This window comes from Anabas testudineus, chromosome 3 (genome assembly GCF_900324465.2).
Source record: "Anabas testudineus chromosome 3, fAnaTes1.2, whole genome shotgun sequence".
Lineage (NCBI taxonomy): Eukaryota > Metazoa > Chordata > Actinopteri > Anabantiformes > Anabantidae > Anabas > Anabas testudineus.
The window spans coordinates 13,834,707-13,856,290 of record NC_046612.1 but is presented as its reverse complement, the minus strand read 5'-3'; the positions used below and the strand labels follow the sequence as shown (position 1 = coordinate 13,856,290).

Sequence of the window (21,584 nt, the reverse complement as noted above, 5' to 3'; positions counted from 1 at the left end):
GTTGGTTTTGACTGTGTTTCCTGCTGTAGTAGTGAGTATAAAATTAGAATTTTATGTGAACTGGAGGGAGGTAGGACAGACACAAGGCTGTGTTGGGACAGAGAGGAATGTAACCTACTTCTCTGTCAACAAACTCCTGCTTGTACGGCTGGTATGTGACAATGATGTATAAAATGTTTGTGAGAAGAGACCATGTTTGTTGAAAACATCTGTCTAGTGTTCACCAATCCTGTGACACATAAAGCTTTATGTGAGAAAGGCCGAGGCTGAATCCTGAACCAACAAGTACACCGATCAGGAAATCTACATCGGTCCTGCTGCTCTCCTCTCTTCCAGTTAAATATATTCATCTGGAAGCCGAGGTAATCAGAAATATATAATAAAGCAACAGATTGAAATGTGAAAGTCTACATCCTAAATGTGTGGAATAAAAACAAAGAAGTTTTCTTAAAGACCAAATATTACACACGGATGTAATTAGTGTGAACTCACTAACCAGTTTCTTTCTTTCAGGTTGTAGCTGTAGAAATGTGAAATGTTAAAATAACAACAACAACAAAAAACAAAACAAAACAACAACAGATAAATAAAAGAAGCATGGAGCACATTAGAAGGTCAGAGATTGAAGCACTGGTGAATTGAACTGGATAGTGCTGACACCTGGTGGACTAAGATGCTTAATGTAAATCATATACATGTAGAGCACAAAATAGTGATCAACAACAATACACACTATATTTTATTTGCATTTAACTGTGACAAATAACAGTGCCACACATACTAATATTTAGAGCATGTTAGTAAAACCAGAAAACTAAAAATGGAACTAAATTCAGTACAAACCAGTTTGTGTTGCTTTTATTATTAATTATACAAACAGTGTAGATTCAGATGTACGTAGTGCATAGAAGACTCTTTTTACACATTAGGTGGGGTAGGTTTGGTACAAATTGTCATCCATTATGATATCATCTGGACCCCAGAAATACAGTCAATCATATTCAGTGCAGACCTATTTGATTTAAAACAGCGTCTCTGTTTTATAACATTCAACACTAGCAGGACATAAAGCCCAGAAACAACATATATTAACACTTTTAACACAAGTTGACAAATGCACTGATTCTCCTCTTTGTCACTGAAATGTGAAATGGTTGAGTTTGTGTGATCAGAGGTTGATAGTGGGAAATACCAGCATTTTAGGATTTTGTCCGTGTCTTTGGTTTGTGGCAATCTCGGCAATCTCAGACATAAAGGGTCAGTTTTAGCCCATTTATTCACAATCTATATACTGTCTACTAAGTGAATCATTTTCCAAAGAATATTACAGTCTTGGCTACTGTTTGTACCTACCACAGAGATGGTATAAGACAGGCATCATGCAAGTGAAGAAACAACACGAGTCAAGCTGCTGTGAGCTGCACGAGCTGCGAGTCAAATAAATGATCAAACATTTACAACCAAAATCTTCTGTAATACTGCTGGAAGCTAAGAGCAAGTCAAACACGGTCCCATTTGAAGGACGTCATGCCATTTGTAACAACACACTTGATTGCGGAGGTTGGATTTCAAAAAGGTTAATTTACAGCACAATTAAAATGTTCTGTACTTTGAACCTGCTGAGAGGTGAAACCTATTTGAGACATGCAATAAAAGCATTGTTGAATTTATGTCTACTTTTATTGTCTAACCTGCTGTACTTCGGAGCAAACCTGCCACGTTATTGAGCCAACAGCGTTACCATTAAGAATAATTTAAGTTGAACCATAATAAAATGTGACATTTCAGGTGCATTTTATTATTATAAATAAAAACTCTAACTGTCTTGATTGCAGGGAAGCACATTCAAAAATTTCAGGTTGGGGGCAAAGTTGAGGTCCTGGGGGTCTAAGATGAAAATGATTTGACTACAACATCCCTGTTCAGCATCTAAGAAAAAAAAACAAAACTTGTGCTTTGGAAAATGGTCATCAGTAATGTGACGTATAGTTGATCTGCAATAAATAGGCTAAAACACTCAAACCACCTGTACTGTATGGTCCGTTAATACAGCCGACGTAAAGTACTTGCGGGTCCTATGTTCTTTTAGCAGGTTTGGCAGTAAGCTGCCTTTCTCTCTCAAGCTCCTTCTCACGTTGCTGCTCCTTCTCCAGCGCCTCCTTCTGCTTTTGTTGCTGCAGCTTCAAAGCTCTTTTCTGACATAAATGAGAAACAAATTAATATTTTTTTCATTTGGAGCATGATGGAATTAATGCTAATGTTAGAAATACATGCATGTCATGCCATGTCAAAGAGGATGAGAGGTACCTTTAGTTTTGTTGTTTTTTCATGGAGCATAATCATCTCTTTTCTTATAGTCACCAGTTTATTGTGGTACACTTTTGCCTCTGTAAACTACAGATAACAAACTGGATTAGAGATCCCGTTCGCTGTCTGGTGTGCACACTACAAACAACAATAAGTGCAAATGTGAGCTTATAATTCAGTCCAAACTTACCAGTGAATTGAGGTCCAGTAAGGCATTACATTCTCTAAACTTGGTGACTTCTTGGTCCAGTGTGTCTAACAATATCAGCTGATTTTGACTAGATGAGAAATAAGTAGAATTAAGAGAACTTCACTTATGCTTAATCACACTACTGGATATTCAGCACCATGACTTCTGGCAGAATAAACACGAACATGTCATCTTAAAAAAAAATTTGAAACATGTTTCCACAACTAAATGTTTTGGGGAAAAAAAGTTCAGTACATACCGCAACTTAAAAATTGACATAGAAAAAGAAAAGCTTGATACTTCCGTACAACTATCATGGCTTCAGACTCCATTTTTGCAGACAATTACTTGATGCTTATTTAACAGCACTGTCCACCACTATTGCAATTTCCCCCTAATGATGTTTCTAAACATTTTGCGGTGACATTGGAACAACCGATTGCTTGGGTAGAAAAATAGTTTAAACACCAATTGTTAAATAATTTTTCAAGAAAAGAAAATGTGGTATTAAACTAAATATCTTTAGACTTCAGACTAAAAAAACTACTGGCATGGGACCTTTGGTTCTGGGACATAGTAACAGCAATTTGCCACCATTTTCAAGACAAAAGAATCAATTGAGAAACGTAATCATTATTCGCAGTCCTAGAAAAACCAATAAGTATTGCAGTACCTCAATAGCCCATTAAACACTCAAACACTAATAAGGGAAATACTCACGTAAGCTCTTGAAGTGCTCTTTTAGAGTTCTGTAGGTCCGGTAGGTAGTGAGAAAGTAATCCCTCTGTGAGTTTCTCCACAGCTTTTTTATCCACCAACACATTCTCGACAGGAGCTGAGCTCTCCAGATGCAAGGATTCCTGCCGTGTCAACTGGTGATCTGTCAAATCTGTAAGAAAAATGTACAAAGTATTAAGTATTATGTGTCTCAAGAGTCTCCATCAAAACCATTTATCATTTGTTTTTGGTGATCTGATGACAATATTAGCTTCAGAAAGGTCATGACTAAAGCTTAGCACAGTTGTTGCACTTGTTGGCATATTCCCCTCCTGCCTTCTTCTCTGGACATCCCTCACTCTCCTGGAGGACAGTCTGAGATAACACCAGAAACATCTGCAGTCAAAGAAAACTGGTTCAAAGCCGCCCTCAAGACTGACGGTGAGGGATTCAAGGTTATAGACATCGAGAGGGAGCTCACTGAGTCCATCCACATCAGATGACACTAACCCACACTCAACAGAGATGGGGGGTTATGCCTCCCAGAGGCAACCGATTGTTGTCATGTGGCCAAGTAAGGTCACATGACACAACATGGTAAATTCACATGTCTGAGCTAGTTACAGTCACTGATTGAAGATCTTTCACGTGAGGTTAAACGCTCTGCTGCTAAGTACAGTAAGTGGACTTTTGTGTTTCTATCAATTTCTGAAAAAAAAAAAAAAACTGTCTTCAGGGTTATCTCAAATTGTGCTTCAAACATGGTGATTAAATTAGGACACAGGAGATACTGAGACAACCTAAATTAACTGAAGATCTGTGGCCTTTTTTTTCCAAGATGCTTGATGCAACCTGTCTGTACCTTGACAAACTAAGATTTGATGCCCTTCTCCTTTTTGCTAGTGCTAAAGCTGGATTTTAATCATATCTGCTGAAGTGCAGGCCTCGTTTAGCAGGCTAGGCAGGTATACAGTTACAGTGGAGAGCTGGGGATAGGGATACACACCTTCATTATGTGGAAGTTCACGCTGGGACGAAGGTCCTTCATCTTCCATCCCCTCCACCTCCATGAGCTACAACCTGCTACTGCTTTTATAAGCTAAAAGAGGCGACGACACAGAGGGATGTCACAGTTAGACCACATAGAAAACATCAGCTGAAAGATGATATGATAGCTTATCACAACACTGAGTATTTACATGTTGAGGAAGTGTTCAGCTAGCTTGGACAGAGACCCAGCACGGCATGCTAGAAACCAGGCAATCACCTCGGCCAACACCGTCTTACCTTTTTGATAGCTTACTAAATCGTGCTTGCAGGGGAGAGGAGTAAAGTTTTGTGGACCAAAGACAGAAAAGTGACCACGGTAAGATTTTGGATTTGTTACTGCGGCTGAACAAACTGCTGTCATGTGACTGTGCGTCATCACGTGATGACTCCTACGTAACGTATGTGAACACTTCCTGCTACTGTGAGCGGCGGATGGAAGTCGAGCAGCGATGCTCTGATGTTTACAGCCGTATTATCATGACAGTTAGCAATTTAAGCACTAAATAAGTTTGTACAACCGAAAACTAAATCTACAGGTAAGTCCGGATCGTATCTCTTAACAAAACGCCATACTACAAGGGTTCCCTAATTGACAGGACAGGAAAGCTAACCTTTCAGCTAGCATGTTACTGTTTAGCCACGGCTGTTTTTTATGGCGACTATTAAAGTTAAAGTTTATGACTCATGTGGGGATGTGAGTAACTCAGTGAATTTGACATCTCATGTGTCATTTTGGATGTTTGGATGTCGTTGCTGAAATAACCGAGCAGCTGTTTTCTTTTTAAAACCATGATCTCTCTGTGTATTTTTGGTATCATTTTCTTTTTCCTCCAGATGCTAAGATGGAGTTGAAATGCGAGCTTAAAGGAGGACTCCGCTGGGCACATGTGAATGATTACCTCGGATGTCAGTAGCCTGCTTCAAGAGCTCATTTGGATATAACTTGACCCTGTTAAGTATTAAACATGTCAGGTGGGAGCCTCTTCACAAAGATGCGGTCCGCCTTCAGGAGGGGACCGACGGACTGGGACCTCAGCGACACGGCGAACTTCGACTTATCCGACGAGCTGGTGGAAGATGAGACGCCTAAATTCAACAAGCTGAAGGTGGTGGTGTCCGGAGAGATGTCGGACTTCTCTGCCGGGGCTACGTCCAACGGAGTGGCGGTGAACACGCTGGTGGTGGTGGCGGCGGATGATGATGATGACTCGCTGCTGGACTCCAACTTGGGCAGCCCGGGGTTAAATATGGACCCCTGTGACAGCTGCACCAAGAAGAGGGAGAACATGAAGCACAAGAGTGTGATGAAGAGGCTTGCCATTGCAGCTTTGCTTTATTTTCTTTTTATGACAGGGGAAATTATAGGTAAGCTGGTGAAAAGTGAGTCTCACCACGTATTGTACTGTTACTAAAGTTTATATTAACCTATTGAGTTTTTCACCATTAAATGTCAGAAAATAGTATAAATTATCCATCACAGTTCCCTAAAAAAGAAAGTGCAACAATGTATGACAGGTTCTGTCCAGGTGCCCCAAAATCCCTAGGTTATTATCATATCATTTGAGGCTACATCATTTATTTAATTTCTAATTTATTAGAAATTTGTAGCAAACTCAAATCTCATCGGTTTGCTATAGAAATCCAACAGATATTTCCAGGGACATGCTAACATTTTACTCTTCTCAAGTTTAAATATGTGATTTATCTAAAAATTTAAACGAAACTCAATGTGGTTCACAAGAGAAACTATCACTATCACTCACCATTCTATCTAGAAATCTATCACATCCTGTTCTTTTCTGTTTATGTATGTCATCTTAGAGTCACACCCATCGAAACTTGTTTAATATGTCGGCATCCGCATGCTCATCTTACTATCTGTAGATCTCAGGTCATTTTAATTGTTCACATTATTTTTCAGGTGGCTATGTGTCAAACAGCTTAGCCATTATGACTGACGCGGTGCACATTCTAGCAGACGTGGTGGGCATTTTGTTTTCTCTGCTGGCTCTCTGGCTCTCCACCAAGCCTCCTACCAAGAGATTCACTTTCGGACTGCATCGCCTCGGTATGGCTCTGATTTCAGTTGCGTCATGCTTTTTATTTTCACTTCCCTTTTGTCACAGATGTTCTAAAAAGAAAGTGTTTGTTCAGCAACATCAGATTACATAATTTTTCAATTCCTGTCATAAATACTGATGCAAGTTACTGACATTTACGCCAATAACAGTCAGTTTGGGTTTCTGTGGCCACATCAGCAAACTGTGGGATTTGTTGCTGAAATGCACTAAAGTTAGCAGTTTAAGAGGTAGAGCTAGTAGTAACTAATTAAATCCATAAATACTTCCTTTATGGAGGTAATAATGTTCAGTGAGTATTGAAACTGTTCTAGAGAAGTGTTCTTTCAACAGTTCTTTACAGTTTGGAGGCTGTAGTTTGGGTTGCTGAACTGCATTATAAAGAGATGTTTCTGTTATCCCACTTTACCTCATCAATATAAAGGTGGTGGACATAATAATTGACGAGATGATCTTTATTGAAAAGTATTGACTGAAACATCTTGTCAGAATTCAGCTCCATCAAAAACATAAAAACATAGCACAAACGAGACCAACAACACCAACAACAACCCCAAACTTACAGTTGAATAAACATTGATGTTACAGTTGATTGAGCAGCAGAACAGACTAATGAACAACAGCTTTCTTCATCCTGTTCATTTTGAACTGTTGGACTCTAAAATGCCTGTCAAGCGCTAAAAGCTGATATTCTCCATTTATTACATGTTTTTTTTATGAGCTGTTTGAAAAAGGGCCTACTAAGGATCTGCCAGTTACCTTTGAACATATACAGATTTGATTATATAAGTTATGACTGACTTGACAACATAAACATAACAGTATCTACCGTTGGCTCCAAAAGATCTGAGCCCACAGAATATAGATGTGCTGCTTAAATGCAGGTTAGGACCATAATACAAAACAGTATCATAGACAGCAGCACCTGCTCTCTGAGAAAATCTGAACACACGCTGCATTTGCATTAGACTAAGTTTTAGCTTGATGTGCCTACTAAACTGCCAGCTGAGTGCAGATCTACCTGTGGATTACTAAACATGGAACAGTTGCAAACAATCACATATAGGAAACAATTCTGCTGTAACTGCTGCATATGTAAATAAGTAACTGTTTGCTTATGATGATCATATGTCAATAGATTATTCCTGTTGCTTCTAGTTGGTCTCTGCTGTACTATTGACTTAAAACCAGTTTAGAGTAGTGATATGCACGTTATATGCTTATTTTATGGAATAGCCTGAATTATGTTACAGAATATGAAATAGTATTATCTTTGTAAATACACACACTATAAATTTATACACATAAACTGTGAACAGGACAAGGCCCACAATTGGATCTCTGCAATACATCGTTTGTAATTGTAATAGGCTGTAAATTCATACATTTGGCATTAGAAACAGGAAGTCGCACATAGATTCTAGAGCTCCTCCGTTGTGCGTGAGGCTAAACTAATGGAGAGCCCAGTACTAAATACTGTATGTATCTCACAGTAATAATTCATAAATGTCCTCTTGCCTTATTGTTATTTCTTTGTTTTTACAATGAATGTAATTTCCTGGCCTAGAGGTGATATCAGCCGTCCTCAGTGTGATTCTCATCTACATTCTGACGACCATCCTGCTCTACGAGGCGGTTCAGAGGACAGTTAACCAGGACTTTAACATAAACGGAGACATCATGCTCATCACTGCAGCTGGAGGTGTAGCTATTAACCTCATGTAAGTGAAGCACTCATGTAAATATGTGTTTCTAATATTCTATTGTGTATGTATATTCTCTAAGTTGTCTTAAAAGTATTACATGTGCAGTAAGTTGTTGATCCTCTATTGTTTGACCGCAGTTTGTAGGTGAAATAATGAAACCTCACCGTTTACAGTTTCTAGGTCTGTTAAACAGTGATGTGACTTGGACCAAATGTATGGAAAATGAATGCTTAAAATAAACTTGTCTTCTCTCTTCAGAATGGGTTTCCTGTTAAACCAGTGTTGTCACCTCCACTCTCACGGCCATGGTCACTCTCACGGCCATGGTCACTCTCACGGCCATGGACACTCTCATGGTTCAGCAGCTGCCTCGAGATCAGGTCACGAGCAGAGTCCTCCTGGCAGCCTAGCTGTTAGGGCTGCCTTCATCCATGCTTTGGGAGACCTTCTCCAAAGTGTCGGGGTGCTCATAGCTGCCTACATTGTCCGCTTCAAGGTACCCGGACGTTTTATTTTACAATAAATGTTAAACATTAACATGGCTGACGTTGATGTTCTGTAGAATTATCACATATAATTGAGCTTATGTAATTTAAAATTATTTTAGTAGATTAGCTAAATCTTCATTTTATTAATATAGACAAGAATATTTGGTAATGCTGTATTTTACAGCTTCACTTTCCTAGTGCAGCTGTAAGTTCTTTAGTTTCCTTGAAGTAATATTTATTAGTTGATTACTGCAAACTTTAGTCTTTATTTTTGCTACAATGTATGCACAACTTGCGTGTTTTAGTCTCTTGCTAACCCCTGAGGAAATGTCTGGCTTAGCATTGAGAAATAAATTGGAGTATAACAACTGATCATTCTCTCTCTTTATAATTAATACCAAATTACATGGTTCTTGTCAGGAGACTTATTACGATTTTATGTGGATATTGGAATATACAGTATGGATGAATAATATAAATAATGTGTGCTGTGCTTAATATAGTAATTTGTACCTACCAGGATAATACTTACTTAATTGCTACTTAATTATAAGGTAATTGGTGAGTGGTTAATTGAAAGTTCACTTCAGGGTAGATTTAATTGAGCCAGTTGTTAAATAACTTCAAGTTCATCCCTTGAATTAACTACCAGAATGGCTGAACTTGCAATAATGAATATTTGTGATTCAAGAAACTTACTACTATTGTTTTTGTTGTCTGTTTTAACTTTGTGTCTTCACAGCCGGAGCTGAAGTTGGCAGACCCCATCTGTACCTACATCTTCTCCATTCTGGTTCTCTTCACCACATTCCGCATCTTACGAGACACAATAGTAATTTTACTGGAGGGTATGTCTTGGCTCTTGCTCCCAGATTCATGTCAGATTATGCTGTTTAGTGTAAAGTGTGTGATGTGAATGCACGGATGTTTTTTTTTTTTTTTTTTTCAGGTGTCCCCAAGCACCTGGATACTCAGCGAATCAAAGAGGACCTCCTGAAGCTGGAAGATGTCCAATCAGTCGATGAGCTGAATGTCTGGGCGCTGACAGCTGACAAGACTGTAGCACTAGTGCATCTCCAGCTCAGTGAGTAGTTACAGTACATAACATCAGGACAACCAACAAGAGAGATTGATGTAGGAAAATTAAAAAATATATTCCTACAGTAAATATTTAGAAAATTCTAGTAATATAATCCACCATTTACAGTTGCTTTCTCTCTGTTTACAGATTGAGCAATTTACATTATTTAGCTTTTATCCAAAGCAACTTACAAATGAGACATGACCGGACAGACAAACCACACATGTACAATAATTATAGACTGTTACATGTGGAATTAGTTTGTGTTTTGGTCTTTGTTTTAGTGATGCTACCACCACCACTGTTAATGGTAGGGGATCATAAAAGAGGCACGTCTGCATGTTTTATTTATGTTCATTTTAAAATACTCCACAAGATGGAGCTGGTTGATCATTGTCAGATCACATGCATCTCACACCACAGCAAACTGCTGCTGCAGATTAAACCTGCAGATGACATGGTCTATCCTAACGTCTCCTCTGGCTCCTGATTGGTGGCGTGTGATCAGTGATATTTGGAGATTTAAACTGTACATTTAATTCTGACGTCAGATGTGGATTTACAGATTAGTGAAACATATAGACCATGACCTTTCACCTTATGTCTAAATCTATCGTATGTCCCAGTTCTCTTCAACATAAACATACATATTAAAATCTAATCATGTAGTGATACCTTCAGTATACTGAAATAAGGAAAAACAAACAGTTAAAGTGTGATTTAATGTTAATGATTTTACGTTGCTGTACTTTACTTCTCTACAATAATGTGCCAAAAGGAAACGGACAGGCTATGTGGTTAGTGGTTAAAAAGCTTTGTGAGAACAGCAGATTTGATTATGTGGCTCAGAGTCACATGTAACTTATGAGTAAAGCCATAATGTGCATAAAACTGTAACAGCTGTAGATACGTATTCATACATCATGTAAATAAAATATGCAAAATGACCTCATAACACAAACTATAATACATGCTGTGTAGTTGTATGAACTGAGGATAAATATGTGCTAACTGCACGTTCAAAGTGCAAAATTCTGCAATCAGATATAACTCTAAAACAAAGTGTTACAAAATGCATTTTAAATAAACATTTTGAACATATAGTGCTGTTCCCCTGGGCTGTCAGACTTCACATACAGATCATACAGACTGTCTACAATACATGTGCAATATGTATGTGTGAACAGTGATTATGCGACAGTGAGGGACATGCATGTTTATTTTATACTATTTATATTATATATTATACTGTATTGTTTGCACCAAGAGCTCATCCAATATTGTTGAATACATACAGTAATGTACAATGACAATAAAGGCTATTGTATTCTATTCTATATTGATTTCATATTCTTCTCTTGTGTTCACAGCGCCTTCTAGTGCCAACAACTGGGAAGACATCCAGGCAAAGGCTCGCCACCTGCTACTTCACACCTATGGTTTCACTAGGTGCACAGTACAGGTCCAGACCTGCAGGCAGAGACTAGTCCGCACTTGTCCCCAGTGCCAGACCCTCAGCACCTGATGAAAGACTCTGACTTAAATTGAATTCCACAGTGCTTTTTTTTTTTTTTTTTGATCCAGAGCACAGAAATAAACAGTTCAACTGATGGCCTGGATGTTGCAAAGATGACACACCTCAGTGCCATAGCAAAAGTCACAGTATACAATATGTAGGTGGAAAAAAACTGGTGCCAAAGGACACGTTGTGGAGCAACAGGAGATGTCTAACTAAAGAATCGCCCTCTGGGGAATTTGGGCTTTTACGCTTACAAAGCTCTGATGTAAAGGTTGAATGCATCAGATGAGAAGAACGGGAGGGAAAACTTTGCTCTTAATTCACCATTAAAGCCTAATCCATTTTTCTTTCTATTTTACAGTTTGATTTATCACAACTGATGTTTTGTCAGCAGATGCGAGTTTTACTTTGTGCTAGTTACACTGTGTGTATTCTGAGATATTATTATTTTACTAAGGATGTCAGCAAATCAAACGTTACCTCACGAAATTTGATAACTGTGCATCTACGTTGAACTCCTCACTGCTGGCATAAGTGAGTCATAAAACCTTAGCAGATATTACATTTCACCAAATGCACTTGTTCATTTATGTTCTTCAGCCAAAGTCTGTTTTAAAGCAGATTTTATAAAAAAAAACACAACCTTAGATATTCTTGAAGTAGCCTCTATTGACTGTACTGAACAACAATTAAAACAGACACTGACACTCTGGTGTCTTAATTAACTTTGCTGAGCAGGTAACTGACAATCACAGTGTTAACTAATGGTAAACGCTATATTGATTGTACTGACCTCCACTGTGGTTTCACTCCATATTGTTTTTGTTTTTCTTTATCATCATCATCATTAACTGACAGTGGCATTAGGCAGACACGTTCATGAAAGTTGCAGTGAGGGAGAAATGTGTGGGGTGGAATTTGCCAATAATGGAGTTTGTAGTGTTAGTGTTGAGGTTGCTCATGGCAACCTTCCCACAATCCTGCTATTGATTAAAGGAAATCAGGAACTGGATCAGTGTTTTTGTTTATAATAAAGTATTTAATCTTTCAGTCTCTCAGTATCCCTTTATCTGAATAAGTCAAATTTAGGAAACCTTACAGGAATTTACCCAAGGTCTCTCCTCAGATTTTAATTTTATTTTATAGTTTTCCACAATAGCTGCAGATGTTCGACCGATCTCCATCCATGTTTCAGTTATTGATTGTGATCTTAATTTACAATTCCAATGAAAAATTAACTTAGTGTAAATAAAAACATATTATTATTATTAAAAGTCTGTGCTACTGCGACATATGAATGTTTAGTCTGTCAACACTAGGTGGTGCACTAGTTGGTACCTAAGGACCTGTTTTGATAACATCACTATGACCTCATGCATAAGGTGCACATTTTTATTTACCGTGGTTCAACCGTGATACTCAGAGCGACTGAAGAGAGAAACTTTATTGTTACCTGAAGACAATGAAGTTCAACTGGTTACTGAACTCTGAAACATGCCTGTTGTGGTTTATTGTTGATATGAGTAAACTGGGAGTGTCTCAGTTGCCAGGCAACAGTCACATTAAAATGAAGCCACTGAGCCAGAGGGAGTAAAATTTTCTGTTTGTCTTACAACAGGCCAGTTTACATCACATGACTGCCCTGCCCTGCTCCAGAGCCTGATTGATGCAAGACGTCTAAGGCTGATCACATGTTTGTGAGCTTAAAAAAACTGATAACAACATATCAGCTGATATGTATTTATTAATAGAAACCCTGATAGGAATTCCTTACATTGAATTGTTGGGAACTCTGCACAAAATAAGCGATGAGTAGGACGTGAGCAGCAGTTCTAAGAAACAGAAACAAGATGACGAAAACGAGAAGAAAGAGGCACAGAGAGCGTCTGAATGAGCAGTGCAGATGTTTTATCTGTGATGAGGGTACTTCTTGGCTGTCGGATAGATTGTGTTCGTAGTTCACCTCTTTTTACTTTCACTGCTCATATAATTAATTTCCTAAATGGGAGCCAAACACGTTAAACCTGCTTTGAGACGGTTCTGTAGATTAAACTGGTCTAACCAAGTACAGGTTAGGGCTGATTAACTGAAAGACTCATTAGAAACCGGCTTGAAAACGACTCATACTCTTTTAAATGAAGGCTTCTAATTAACTAAAACTGTACTGCAACACTGTTTAAAAATAAAAATAGATGTTTTTGAAACAGATAACAGCTGCCACAAACACCACCGTCATAAGATAAAAACAGTTCTATATTCAGGGAAATACATTCACTATTGTGTAAACAGAAATGCGACAGACTGTGTGAAAGAAACTTTCTTCACTTCACAGATGTCAACAGAATCCACAGTTCAAAGTCAAAGCAAAAGCGACGTGTGCCACATGATGCCACAGAGGGAATCCCCTCATCAGGCACGCAATACAAGTAATACCTGCCTCCCTCACTGGTCACATGGCCGGTGGTTTCATTATGTCTGCGACACAGTCACGTAGACAAATGCAAAAAGCACACACACACATCAGTACAGTACATCCTTCCTCTTCTGTTATTGTTTCTGAAAATAGCCCTTCAGATTGATATGTAACGTCTAACACGCACCTGTCTGCCCTTCAATAATATTCATGCATGTATGTCACAAAAGTCACAAAAGTTGGGGGGTGAGGGGAGGGGGGGCATCTAGCATGTCAGATGAGAACAGTTAATACACACAAACAGGCAGAAAAGAGGAAGGAATCATTTTAAATGTGCGGCACTCTTGCTGACACATGCACAACAACACAACATGCAATGAAATGTAAGTGAAACCAAACTAGAAAATGGCTTCCTGATAAAAAAAAACGAGTCAAAGAGATATGATACCCACGTCTCTGTCTCTCTCTCTCTCTTCCTTCTCACCCTTTGTGTAATGTTTAATAATTGACCAGACATCCATTCAGTCCAGTAGGTTGGGTTTGACGCGAGGTCTGATGTTTTCGCCCTCTTCTGAGAAACAGAGGTTAAGAGGATTGACAACACGGCCATAAACATAAGTAGATGAGTGCATTTGCTCATTGCTTGGTTGCCAGTAATTACTTTGCAGCAGTCCGAGCTGGCAACGCACCACAACCGTTTTCTTACCTGCAAACAGCATTCAGATAAATACTTTGTGCATCTGTTGAACGAAAGATGTGGATTGAAGAATGAAAAAGCAGCTGTTATTGTTATTGTTGAACAAAAGAATCTCCTCATCAGTTCAGTTCATTAAATCGATCAATAAATCTTAAGATCGGTTCAGCTTTCAGCTGCATGCATGCTCTTCATTAGCAGATGCCGAATGTTTGTTGCACGTTTGAGCATGACTGAATGCTGATGTACTCAGAGACTCAGAACATGCACGTTCACAGTGACATGACAAAAATGGCAACGTCTGTCTGCTAATGCAGAGGGTGTGGGAGAGGTTCGTGTAAGAGTTAACTGACTTATTTAGAGCATTTCAGCACCATTTTCACAACAGATATTTTGTGACTTGTCATAGAAGGAAATAAGAAAGAGGAAAGGATCTAATGACAATGATGGCTGCTCTCCATCTAGGTGAGCCTGTTTCAGGGAACTGGTATTATGCACGTTGCCTTACTGGTTTGTTTTACTGTGACACCAAAGTCAAGGAGGCCATTATGACCCCAAGTGAAACTGGCTGTTATGAAAAAAGTCCACTTGGTATGGTCCGACTTCCTCACTGATGATGCAAAATGAAGATAAAGAGTCCTTTTGAATGTAATGAATGAGAAGGAACAAATAAGGAAGTGAATAAGCAACATATCAAAGAGCTCGGTGACATGAGCCAGTTAGGTTTTTTTTATAATTCTGAACTCTAACTGCTTTACTTTCAAGGTCCTGGTACTGTGGGTTGTGCACGCTGGTCCACTGCCAGAGATAAAAAAAACAAAAGCATTTTTCAACAATGCCGTCAGTAACACCCAAACTACTATAACAACACATGGAGCTATATATGAAGCTTTGGCTACACAGTGGAATCACTTGACTGTTTTACTGGCGCTGCGTTTAACGACATACTTTATTGACGCCCTTGGGGAAATTGTTGTTTGGAGAGGAAAAAAAAAAAATTGCTACATGCCCCCACCCCCACCCCCACCCCCATGTTGATTAAATGAATGTGAGTATTCCTCTATAATTATGTTCTTGAACAATTAAAAACATAAAACAACTCTGTGATAAAAAAACAAACTGAACCCGTTCATTATAAAAATTTATTGATACTGTACAGTACATTATTTACTGTTTACATTTTATACCTTCACATTCAGATATACTGTACGAAGATCTGGGTTGCTATGACCACCAACTCTCCTATGAAATTAAACACCTGAACTTATTCATATCTTTCTCCAGTTGTAATCATAGAAACCCAGATGGTCTTTTTTCAGCTTGACCTTGACCAGTTCCTTTTTTTTTTTTTTTTCCTGTTATGGATGGATGTCCGTGGGCTGGGCCAATACAGAACAGGGCGTAACCCCACCAGTGGAGCAGAAGCATTTCCGCACACTGAGTATTAAAGCGTCCTAGTTTGTGCAGAAAGGATTCTGTTAGACTGATGGGGGGGCAGGCAGGTAGACAGACTTTGAAGCAGGTGCCCGCCTTTTTTTACTTGGTAATGCGCTTCACCAGCTCCAGCTCCTCCACTGGCTTCCACTGCTGATTGATGGTGATGAGCTGCAGCAAAATGCAAACAAATAAAACACAGCCTTCACCTTACTGACAGGTTACATGAGAAGCTGTAGTGTTGGCATGTTCCAACACGTGTGACAACATAAACATGAAAGTTCATAATGACTCAGCAGTGAGTGAAGACGCAAACTATTACAGGCTTATTAAAAAAAAACAACAAACATCTAGACATCATTAAAAGTTATGAAATGTTAGGAATGTAACAGATTACCTTTTGAGGTTTTGATGGATCCAGTCTCTCCCATGGTTCTGGGTTTGTGGTCTTATTCAAACTAAATCAAATGAATGAAAATGTGACATTGTTATTAAGCATTTCTTACACGTCTGACGCTCATAGTCAAGTTAAGTGCAATTTACATTATAAACATAATTATAAAGAAATACAGCGCAATTTAATTTGTTAACAAAATGAGATAAAATATATAAAACCACTCACATAACGTCAGGTTTAGTAAGTAGAAAGTAGAGTGAAGCAGAGGTGGCTCCTGTTGCAGCAAAAGCCATGATCCCTACCAGAGGGATCAGCTGAAGCAAACAGGTGCATCATAATATTAAAAGGCACATTATTTCCTACATGAGCCACATATCCAACATCCAGAATACAAAGACACTCTTATCATAGGAAAAGTGTGAATGACTCACCTCCTTTTTCTTTCTCAACAACTGGAAAAATCCGCTCATTTTTGAAAATGTTCAAAAACCTAAAGAGTGAAAAAAAAAAAGATTTCCACAACAATGAGGCTGAGTGCGGTCAGTGAATTAAAGAAAAGTCACACAGTTGATGTAGCTGAGTGTGGCAGGTCTCACCTGTTGTTGCTGAGAAGTACTGGACGTATTTTAGCGCAGCATCCTGTGAGCCCAGCTGATGTAGGCTGGAGGAGAGGCGGTACGAGGTGAAAGGCACGTAGACAGACAGAGCTTCCTGCACAGAAAAGTACTAATGGAGTCCCAGACAACAACTGATCCACTTTCCTTATCTACTCTATATGTTTTCTCTGTATGCTGCGCCCTCTTGTGGCCACAACTGGAAACTGAAAGTAAATAGCTTGTGGTCCTGATCTCAAGATGCTGTCAGGGACAAAAAACAAGGAAAAAATACCAGACAGAGGTCGAGGTTTACTAGTTTTATTTCAAAACAACTGTATAATAGAACAGATCGATGCACAGGACATGATCATACGTGCTTTATCATCTGGACAGTGTTTGATATGTTTGTATCTGCCTGGCAGAGAGAGAGGGGCTCATTTTACTGAGAGACCGGATGAAATATGTGTGTTTGATGGAAGAAGGCTCCATGTTCTCCTCTTGTAGCGCCAACAAAGCAGCCTGGAAAACAAACACATTTTTAAGGTGTTCCTTCAGCATGACATCACATTTTTAATAGCCAGATGTGAGTAAATAAGGCCTGGGGTTCGCTTCGCATTACCTCTTTACACAGATTTTCCAGGTCAGCCCCAGAGTAGAACTCAGTCTTTGCAACTAGCTCCTCCAGACACACATCAGCATCCACAGGCATTAATGTCGTACACACCTTTAGGATAGCAAGTCGAGACTAGACACAGGAAACAAACATATGAGGTTAGCCGGCTTTCTCTGCTTTTTAAAGCTGATATGAAAAAAAAAACCTTTGAACACTTAGTTCTAGTTAAGCAGCTTCTGTGTCATAATGTTTTATATTTTAATCACATCTGAGCTTTAATTTACCTGCTGGTCCGGTGGTGGGACATACATGATTTGGTCCAGTCTCCCTGGGCGGAGGAGGGCACTGTCTAAGCAGTCCGGTCTGTTTGTGGCAGCTACAACCATCACATCTTTGTTGCATACTTCCTGGCACTCCAGCTATCAGAGAACAAAAACAGCTTATATCATAACATGTTCTCCTGACAGCTATGTACTGATCAGATGTTGTCATTGTGATGTCATGTCCTAATATCCAACCTGTTCCTGTGTGCGATTCTCCTCTGCTCCTTCTGCCTGGAGGATCTTCTCTGTCCCTCTCCTCTCCAGCATCTTCAGGCCGACCCCATCCATCTCGTTCAAGAGCACAGAAAGGAGGCGTGTCTGCACACTGTTGGGTGTCTGACTGTTGGACCTTGAGCCAATCAGAGAGTCAATCTCATCCAGGAACAGGATACAGGGAGAACAGGCCCGCGCCTGACGAAACAGCTACACATGGGCAGAAAGGAGCAGGTGTTTAAGGATGAAAACAAAAAGGAAGACACAGCAGTCATTCACAGAAATGGAAGGTACCTGTGCTAACGCCTTCTCAGAGTCTCCGACATAGGGTGAGTAGAGGTCAGCACCACTGACAGACAGGAAGGCACAGTGGGAGGAAGTAGCCGCAGCCCTGACAAGTGTTGTCTTTGCACATCCTGGAGGTCCATAGAGCAGCACACCGCGGGGACGACGCAGACCCAGACGAACAAATGCCTCAGGGTATCTCATCGGCCACTCGATACTCTTTGATGTTAAGACACAGAACAGAGCAGATGGAAAATAAACTGAATTAATTCCAGTGACAATTATTTATCTTTGATGAACAGAAAACACTTTGGTTTGGTTTGTCATTTTTGTTGTAATTAATCGCTCTATAAAATAAGACTAAATTTAATTAAATTACCTGTCTTAGTTTGAGTTTGACCTCTTCCAGACCTCCTATTTGATCCCAAGAAACTGGAGAGAGGTCTGTTCTGCCTAGGCTGCTCCGCAGGCACGAGGGACGCACTGACTTCAGAGCCTTCTGGAAGTGTTTCATGTCCACTGCCTGGTTTCCTGAACCCTGCATAGAACATAGTCAAGTAAACATCAAGTAAACATGGCCACAAAGTATCCACAAATCAGCTTTTTTCCCCAACACTGGAGGAATTAGTTTTGCAGCTGTGGATCAGGTAATAGAGCAGTTGACCACCACTCACAAGACTGATGGTCGATCCTCACCTCCTCCCCTAGTGGCTCCCGGTGTATGTGTGAGCTCTGTTGTGTGTTAATGAAGTACTAAACAAGTGCAGATCATTTACTACACTTAAAGGAGGTTCCCTAGAAAATGTTTCCCTAGAATAACTAAAATATTAGTGATTTGTTTTCATATGAAACATTGCTTGATGTGTATTTACCTTTGAGTTTTCCTGTATCGCGTGCATAGCAGCCTCTCTGCACAGGGCACTGAGATCTGCTCCCACATAGCCTGTAGTTTTCTGTGCAAGCTCTGCCAGATTCACACTGGGACACACAGGCATTCTCATGCACAGAACAGACAAGATGGCCTTTCTCTGCTGCAGGGTGGGAACTCCAATAAAAACCTGAGGGAAACCCATAAAATTCAGAACCCCAAAGTTGTCATTATTTACATTCATTATATCTATGGTTCTGTTTTTCCTCCTCCGTACCTCTCTGTCAAACCTTCCAGGCCTCCGAAGTGCCGGATCTAAGCTGTCTGGCCGATTGGTGGCTCCGACGATGAGGAAGCGGTCGGACTGATTCATCCCATCCATGAGTGTGAGAAGCTGGGCAACCAGGCGGTTCTCTGGTGCAGACGAACCCGTCCTCCTCGGACACAGAGAGTCAAGTTCATCTAAGAACAGCACACATGGACCCTCTTCGGCTGCAGCTCGAGCTTGCTCAAACACAGCCCGCAATGACTCCTCACTCTCACCTGGACGTGAACCCACCACCTGAAACAGTCATTTAGAATTTACTTTGACTTTAAAACAAAGAAAGAATCTGATTTTTCCTTTTTTAATTTGTGAATACAGTATTTGGAGAAATACATCAACTAACAGAAATTGCACTAAACTAAGTATATAAATATGATTAAGTACATTTACTTATTCCTTTCTGTTGCCTTTTTACCATGTATTTAGTTATTAAAGGTTTTAAGGGGAACTTTCATTTACTTAGAACTGCTTAGAACTTATATGCTTATAACTTATCACAAGTTTTTATGGTGGTTAAAAATGCTAAATAGGCAGAATTCAAATACATATTTTTATTTTCTGAGTACAATTTCATATATTTATTATATAATATTTTGTTACCTCTGGCCCTCTGACCACCACCAGGCTGGCTCCCACCTCCCCTGCTACTCTGTGGACCAGCAGGGTCTTGCCCACACCTGGAGGACCAACCAGGAGCACACCCCTGGGACATGACACACCCACAGAGCTCAGGGTGCCTGGATAGAGCAGTGGGAGCTCCAGCATCTCTTTAAGGGAAGCACTCACCTAAAATGCAGCAAAAAACTAAGTTTGGTGCCATGTAACTGGAAATGCACATTAGCTGAAGACCAATAATGATAATAAAGTGAAAATATACACCTCATCCAGTCCACCAAGCACGGCTGTGTGCTGGTCCTGCAGCTGACGCATGTAATGTCGGACTGTCTGGATGCCCGCTATCTCCACACCAGTTTTTGACGTGATCAATCCAGCAGTGGCAGAATCCATATTGATCATTTCAATAACTACAAATCTAATCTCTGTATCAAAGTCCTCCAGATTAATCACATACTTCTCATGGACATATACTCCTTTCAGCATGTCTTTCACAAGCTCGTGAACAAGACGAAGAGGTGCACGTTTCTTAAAATCCAAACTCTGAACTACCACAGTTATCTTAACACCTTTCAGCTTGAGGCAAGGTACAGGTTTCAGTTGCTCAGGGTCCAGGTTCAGGTGTGTGGGTGGGTGAGAGATCAGACTGGGAGAAGAACATTTCAGGTCTATCTGGAGAAAGCCCTCTGAAAGGTCTGATCGCGGCCAGGCCGTGCACAGGCAACTTCCCCCAGGAACAGTCACCAGCAGAGGGGAGCCCAGACTCAGGCCCAGCTCTGCCATCAAGCCTGGACCCAGCCTACATCTCTGAGAGCCTCGATCTGATGGATCCACTGACAGCAGCTTCAGAGACTTCATTGTTCATCAGCTGTCAGTGACCATGTTGACAGAAACAGGTAGGTAGACAGTGTTAGTTTTAACCCTCTAAGGCAGTGGTTCCTAACACTGGTCCTCAAGGTACAGGTTCATTTTTGTCTTTGTTAGCACTCAATAAACTGTCTTTTTCATTACATTTTCAGCACAAACACAGCTGTATAGTTCAGGCCATATGCATTTCTCATTCCTCAGGCTCTGTTATTTAGCAAATTCAGTTTGAATTAAAATAGATCACAGATATTACATTGAAGTACCAAGTGACAGGCATAATTCCAGTGCAATCAATGTATGTAATATAGCCTATTTATATCATGGTTTTAGTGTCTTTCTGAATAAATATCTATATATATGATTTACTAGAAATAATCCTAATTCAGTGTTGGATGAATAAACTGACTTCACCACTCAGTTAGTGCCACTAGGTCAGCTGCAGCGTTAGCTAGGCTACATGCTACTAGCTATTAGTTACAACTTTCAACATACTTCGCTTAGCGATACATGTCTTTTAACAAAATCTGCCACACAGTTACATACCAGACAATTGGTGATACAAGTGCGAGGAGCTTTTCCTCTCAGCTATCCAAGTCTGCAGAGCAGAAAATAACAGATCGACTGATGTTTACAAAATCCATGTGGTGCTAAAACCAGGTGGCCAAACAAAACCTTGTCCTGTGACAGAAGGATCTGTTTCCGCTTTGCTAATATGGCAACTATTATGAATTCACAATTTATTTAAATTATTACAGACAGAGGATATTAATTCACCCTAATACCTATGTAATTTTTGTTAAGACTA

At 39.8% G+C, this 21,584-nt stretch overlaps 4 protein-coding genes and 1 long non-coding RNA gene across 9 annotated transcripts; 1 reads left to right on the top strand and 4 right to left on the bottom strand.

Annotated features, from left to right (window-relative positions):
• Window positions 1-831: 831 nt before the first annotated feature.
• bloc1s6 (biogenesis of lysosomal organelles complex-1, subunit 6, pallidin) lies at window positions 832-4,634 on the bottom strand. Of its 3 annotated transcripts, none has more exons than XM_026378004.1 (6): window positions 4,502-4,634; window positions 4,221-4,313; window positions 3,218-3,386; window positions 2,498-2,585; window positions 2,308-2,394; window positions 832-2,195 (listed from the first exon to the last, which is right to left on the bottom strand). In XM_026378004.1, the coding sequence occupies exons 2-6, from the start codon at window positions 4,282-4,284 to the stop codon at window positions 2,076-2,078; spliced, it is 528 nt and encodes a 175-aa protein (XP_026233789.1). In that variant the 5' UTR covers window positions 4,285-4,313; window positions 4,502-4,634; the 3' UTR covers window positions 832-2,075. The 3 variants fall into 3 exon arrangements, with proteins under 3 accessions (XP_026233789.1, XP_026233791.1, XP_026233790.1); XM_026378006.1 differs by having other exon boundaries at window positions 3,218-3,377; XM_026378005.1 differs by having other exon boundaries at window positions 4,414-4,541.
• Window positions 4,497-12,186, top strand: slc30a4 (solute carrier family 30 member 4). 2 transcript variants are annotated; one of them, XM_026378003.1, is made up of 8 exons: window positions 4,497-4,580; window positions 5,099-5,629; window positions 6,186-6,332; window positions 7,910-8,063; window positions 8,307-8,544; window positions 9,279-9,384; window positions 9,486-9,620; window positions 10,988-12,186. In XM_026378003.1, the coding sequence occupies exons 2-8, from the start codon at window positions 5,230-5,232 to the stop codon at window positions 11,140-11,142; spliced, it is 1,335 nt and encodes a 444-aa protein (XP_026233788.1). In that variant the 5' UTR covers window positions 4,497-4,580; window positions 5,099-5,229; the 3' UTR covers window positions 11,143-12,186. The 2 variants fall into 2 exon arrangements, with proteins under 2 accessions (XP_026233788.1, XP_026233787.1); XM_026378002.1 differs by lacking the exon at window positions 4,497-4,580 and adding an exon at window positions 4,666-4,800.
• LOC113174221 lies at window positions 11,157-14,437 on the bottom strand. Its single transcript, XR_003299894.1, has 2 exons — window positions 14,256-14,437; window positions 11,157-14,120 (listed from the first exon to the last, which is right to left on the bottom strand). It is a non-coding gene; the product is annotated as an uncharacterized LOC113174221 (long non-coding RNA).
• A 934-nt stretch (window positions 14,438-15,371) lies between these two features.
• On the bottom strand, window positions 15,372-16,746 carry c3h15orf48 (chromosome 3 C15orf48 homolog). 2 transcript variants are annotated; one of them, XM_026378993.1, is made up of 5 exons: window positions 16,671-16,746; window positions 16,506-16,564; window positions 16,300-16,388; window positions 16,075-16,135; window positions 15,372-15,848 (listed from the first exon to the last, which is right to left on the bottom strand). In XM_026378993.1, exons 2-5 carry the CDS (start codon window positions 16,542-16,544, stop codon window positions 15,780-15,782), a joined length of 258 nt encoding a protein of 85 aa, XP_026234778.1. In that variant the 5' UTR covers window positions 16,545-16,564; window positions 16,671-16,746; the 3' UTR covers window positions 15,372-15,779. The 2 variants fall into 2 exon arrangements, with proteins under 2 accessions (XP_026234778.1, XP_026234779.1); XM_026378994.1 differs by lacking the exon at window positions 16,671-16,746 and having other exon boundaries at window positions 16,506-16,664.
• spata5l1 (spermatogenesis associated 5-like 1) lies at window positions 16,550-21,455 on the bottom strand. Its single transcript, XM_026378992.1, has 12 exons — window positions 21,323-21,455; window positions 20,177-20,780; window positions 19,898-20,083; window positions 19,250-19,534; window positions 18,977-19,162; window positions 18,484-18,642; window positions 18,114-18,323; window positions 17,802-18,029; window positions 17,568-17,702; window positions 17,290-17,415; window positions 16,671-17,189; window positions 16,550-16,564 (listed from the first exon to the last, which is right to left on the bottom strand). Exons 2-11 carry the CDS (start codon window positions 20,768-20,770, stop codon window positions 17,052-17,054), a joined length of 2,247 nt encoding a protein of 748 aa, XP_026234777.1. The 5' UTR covers window positions 20,771-20,780; window positions 21,323-21,455; the 3' UTR covers window positions 16,550-16,564; window positions 16,671-17,051.
• Between the last annotated feature and the right edge of the window lie 129 nt (window positions 21,456-21,584).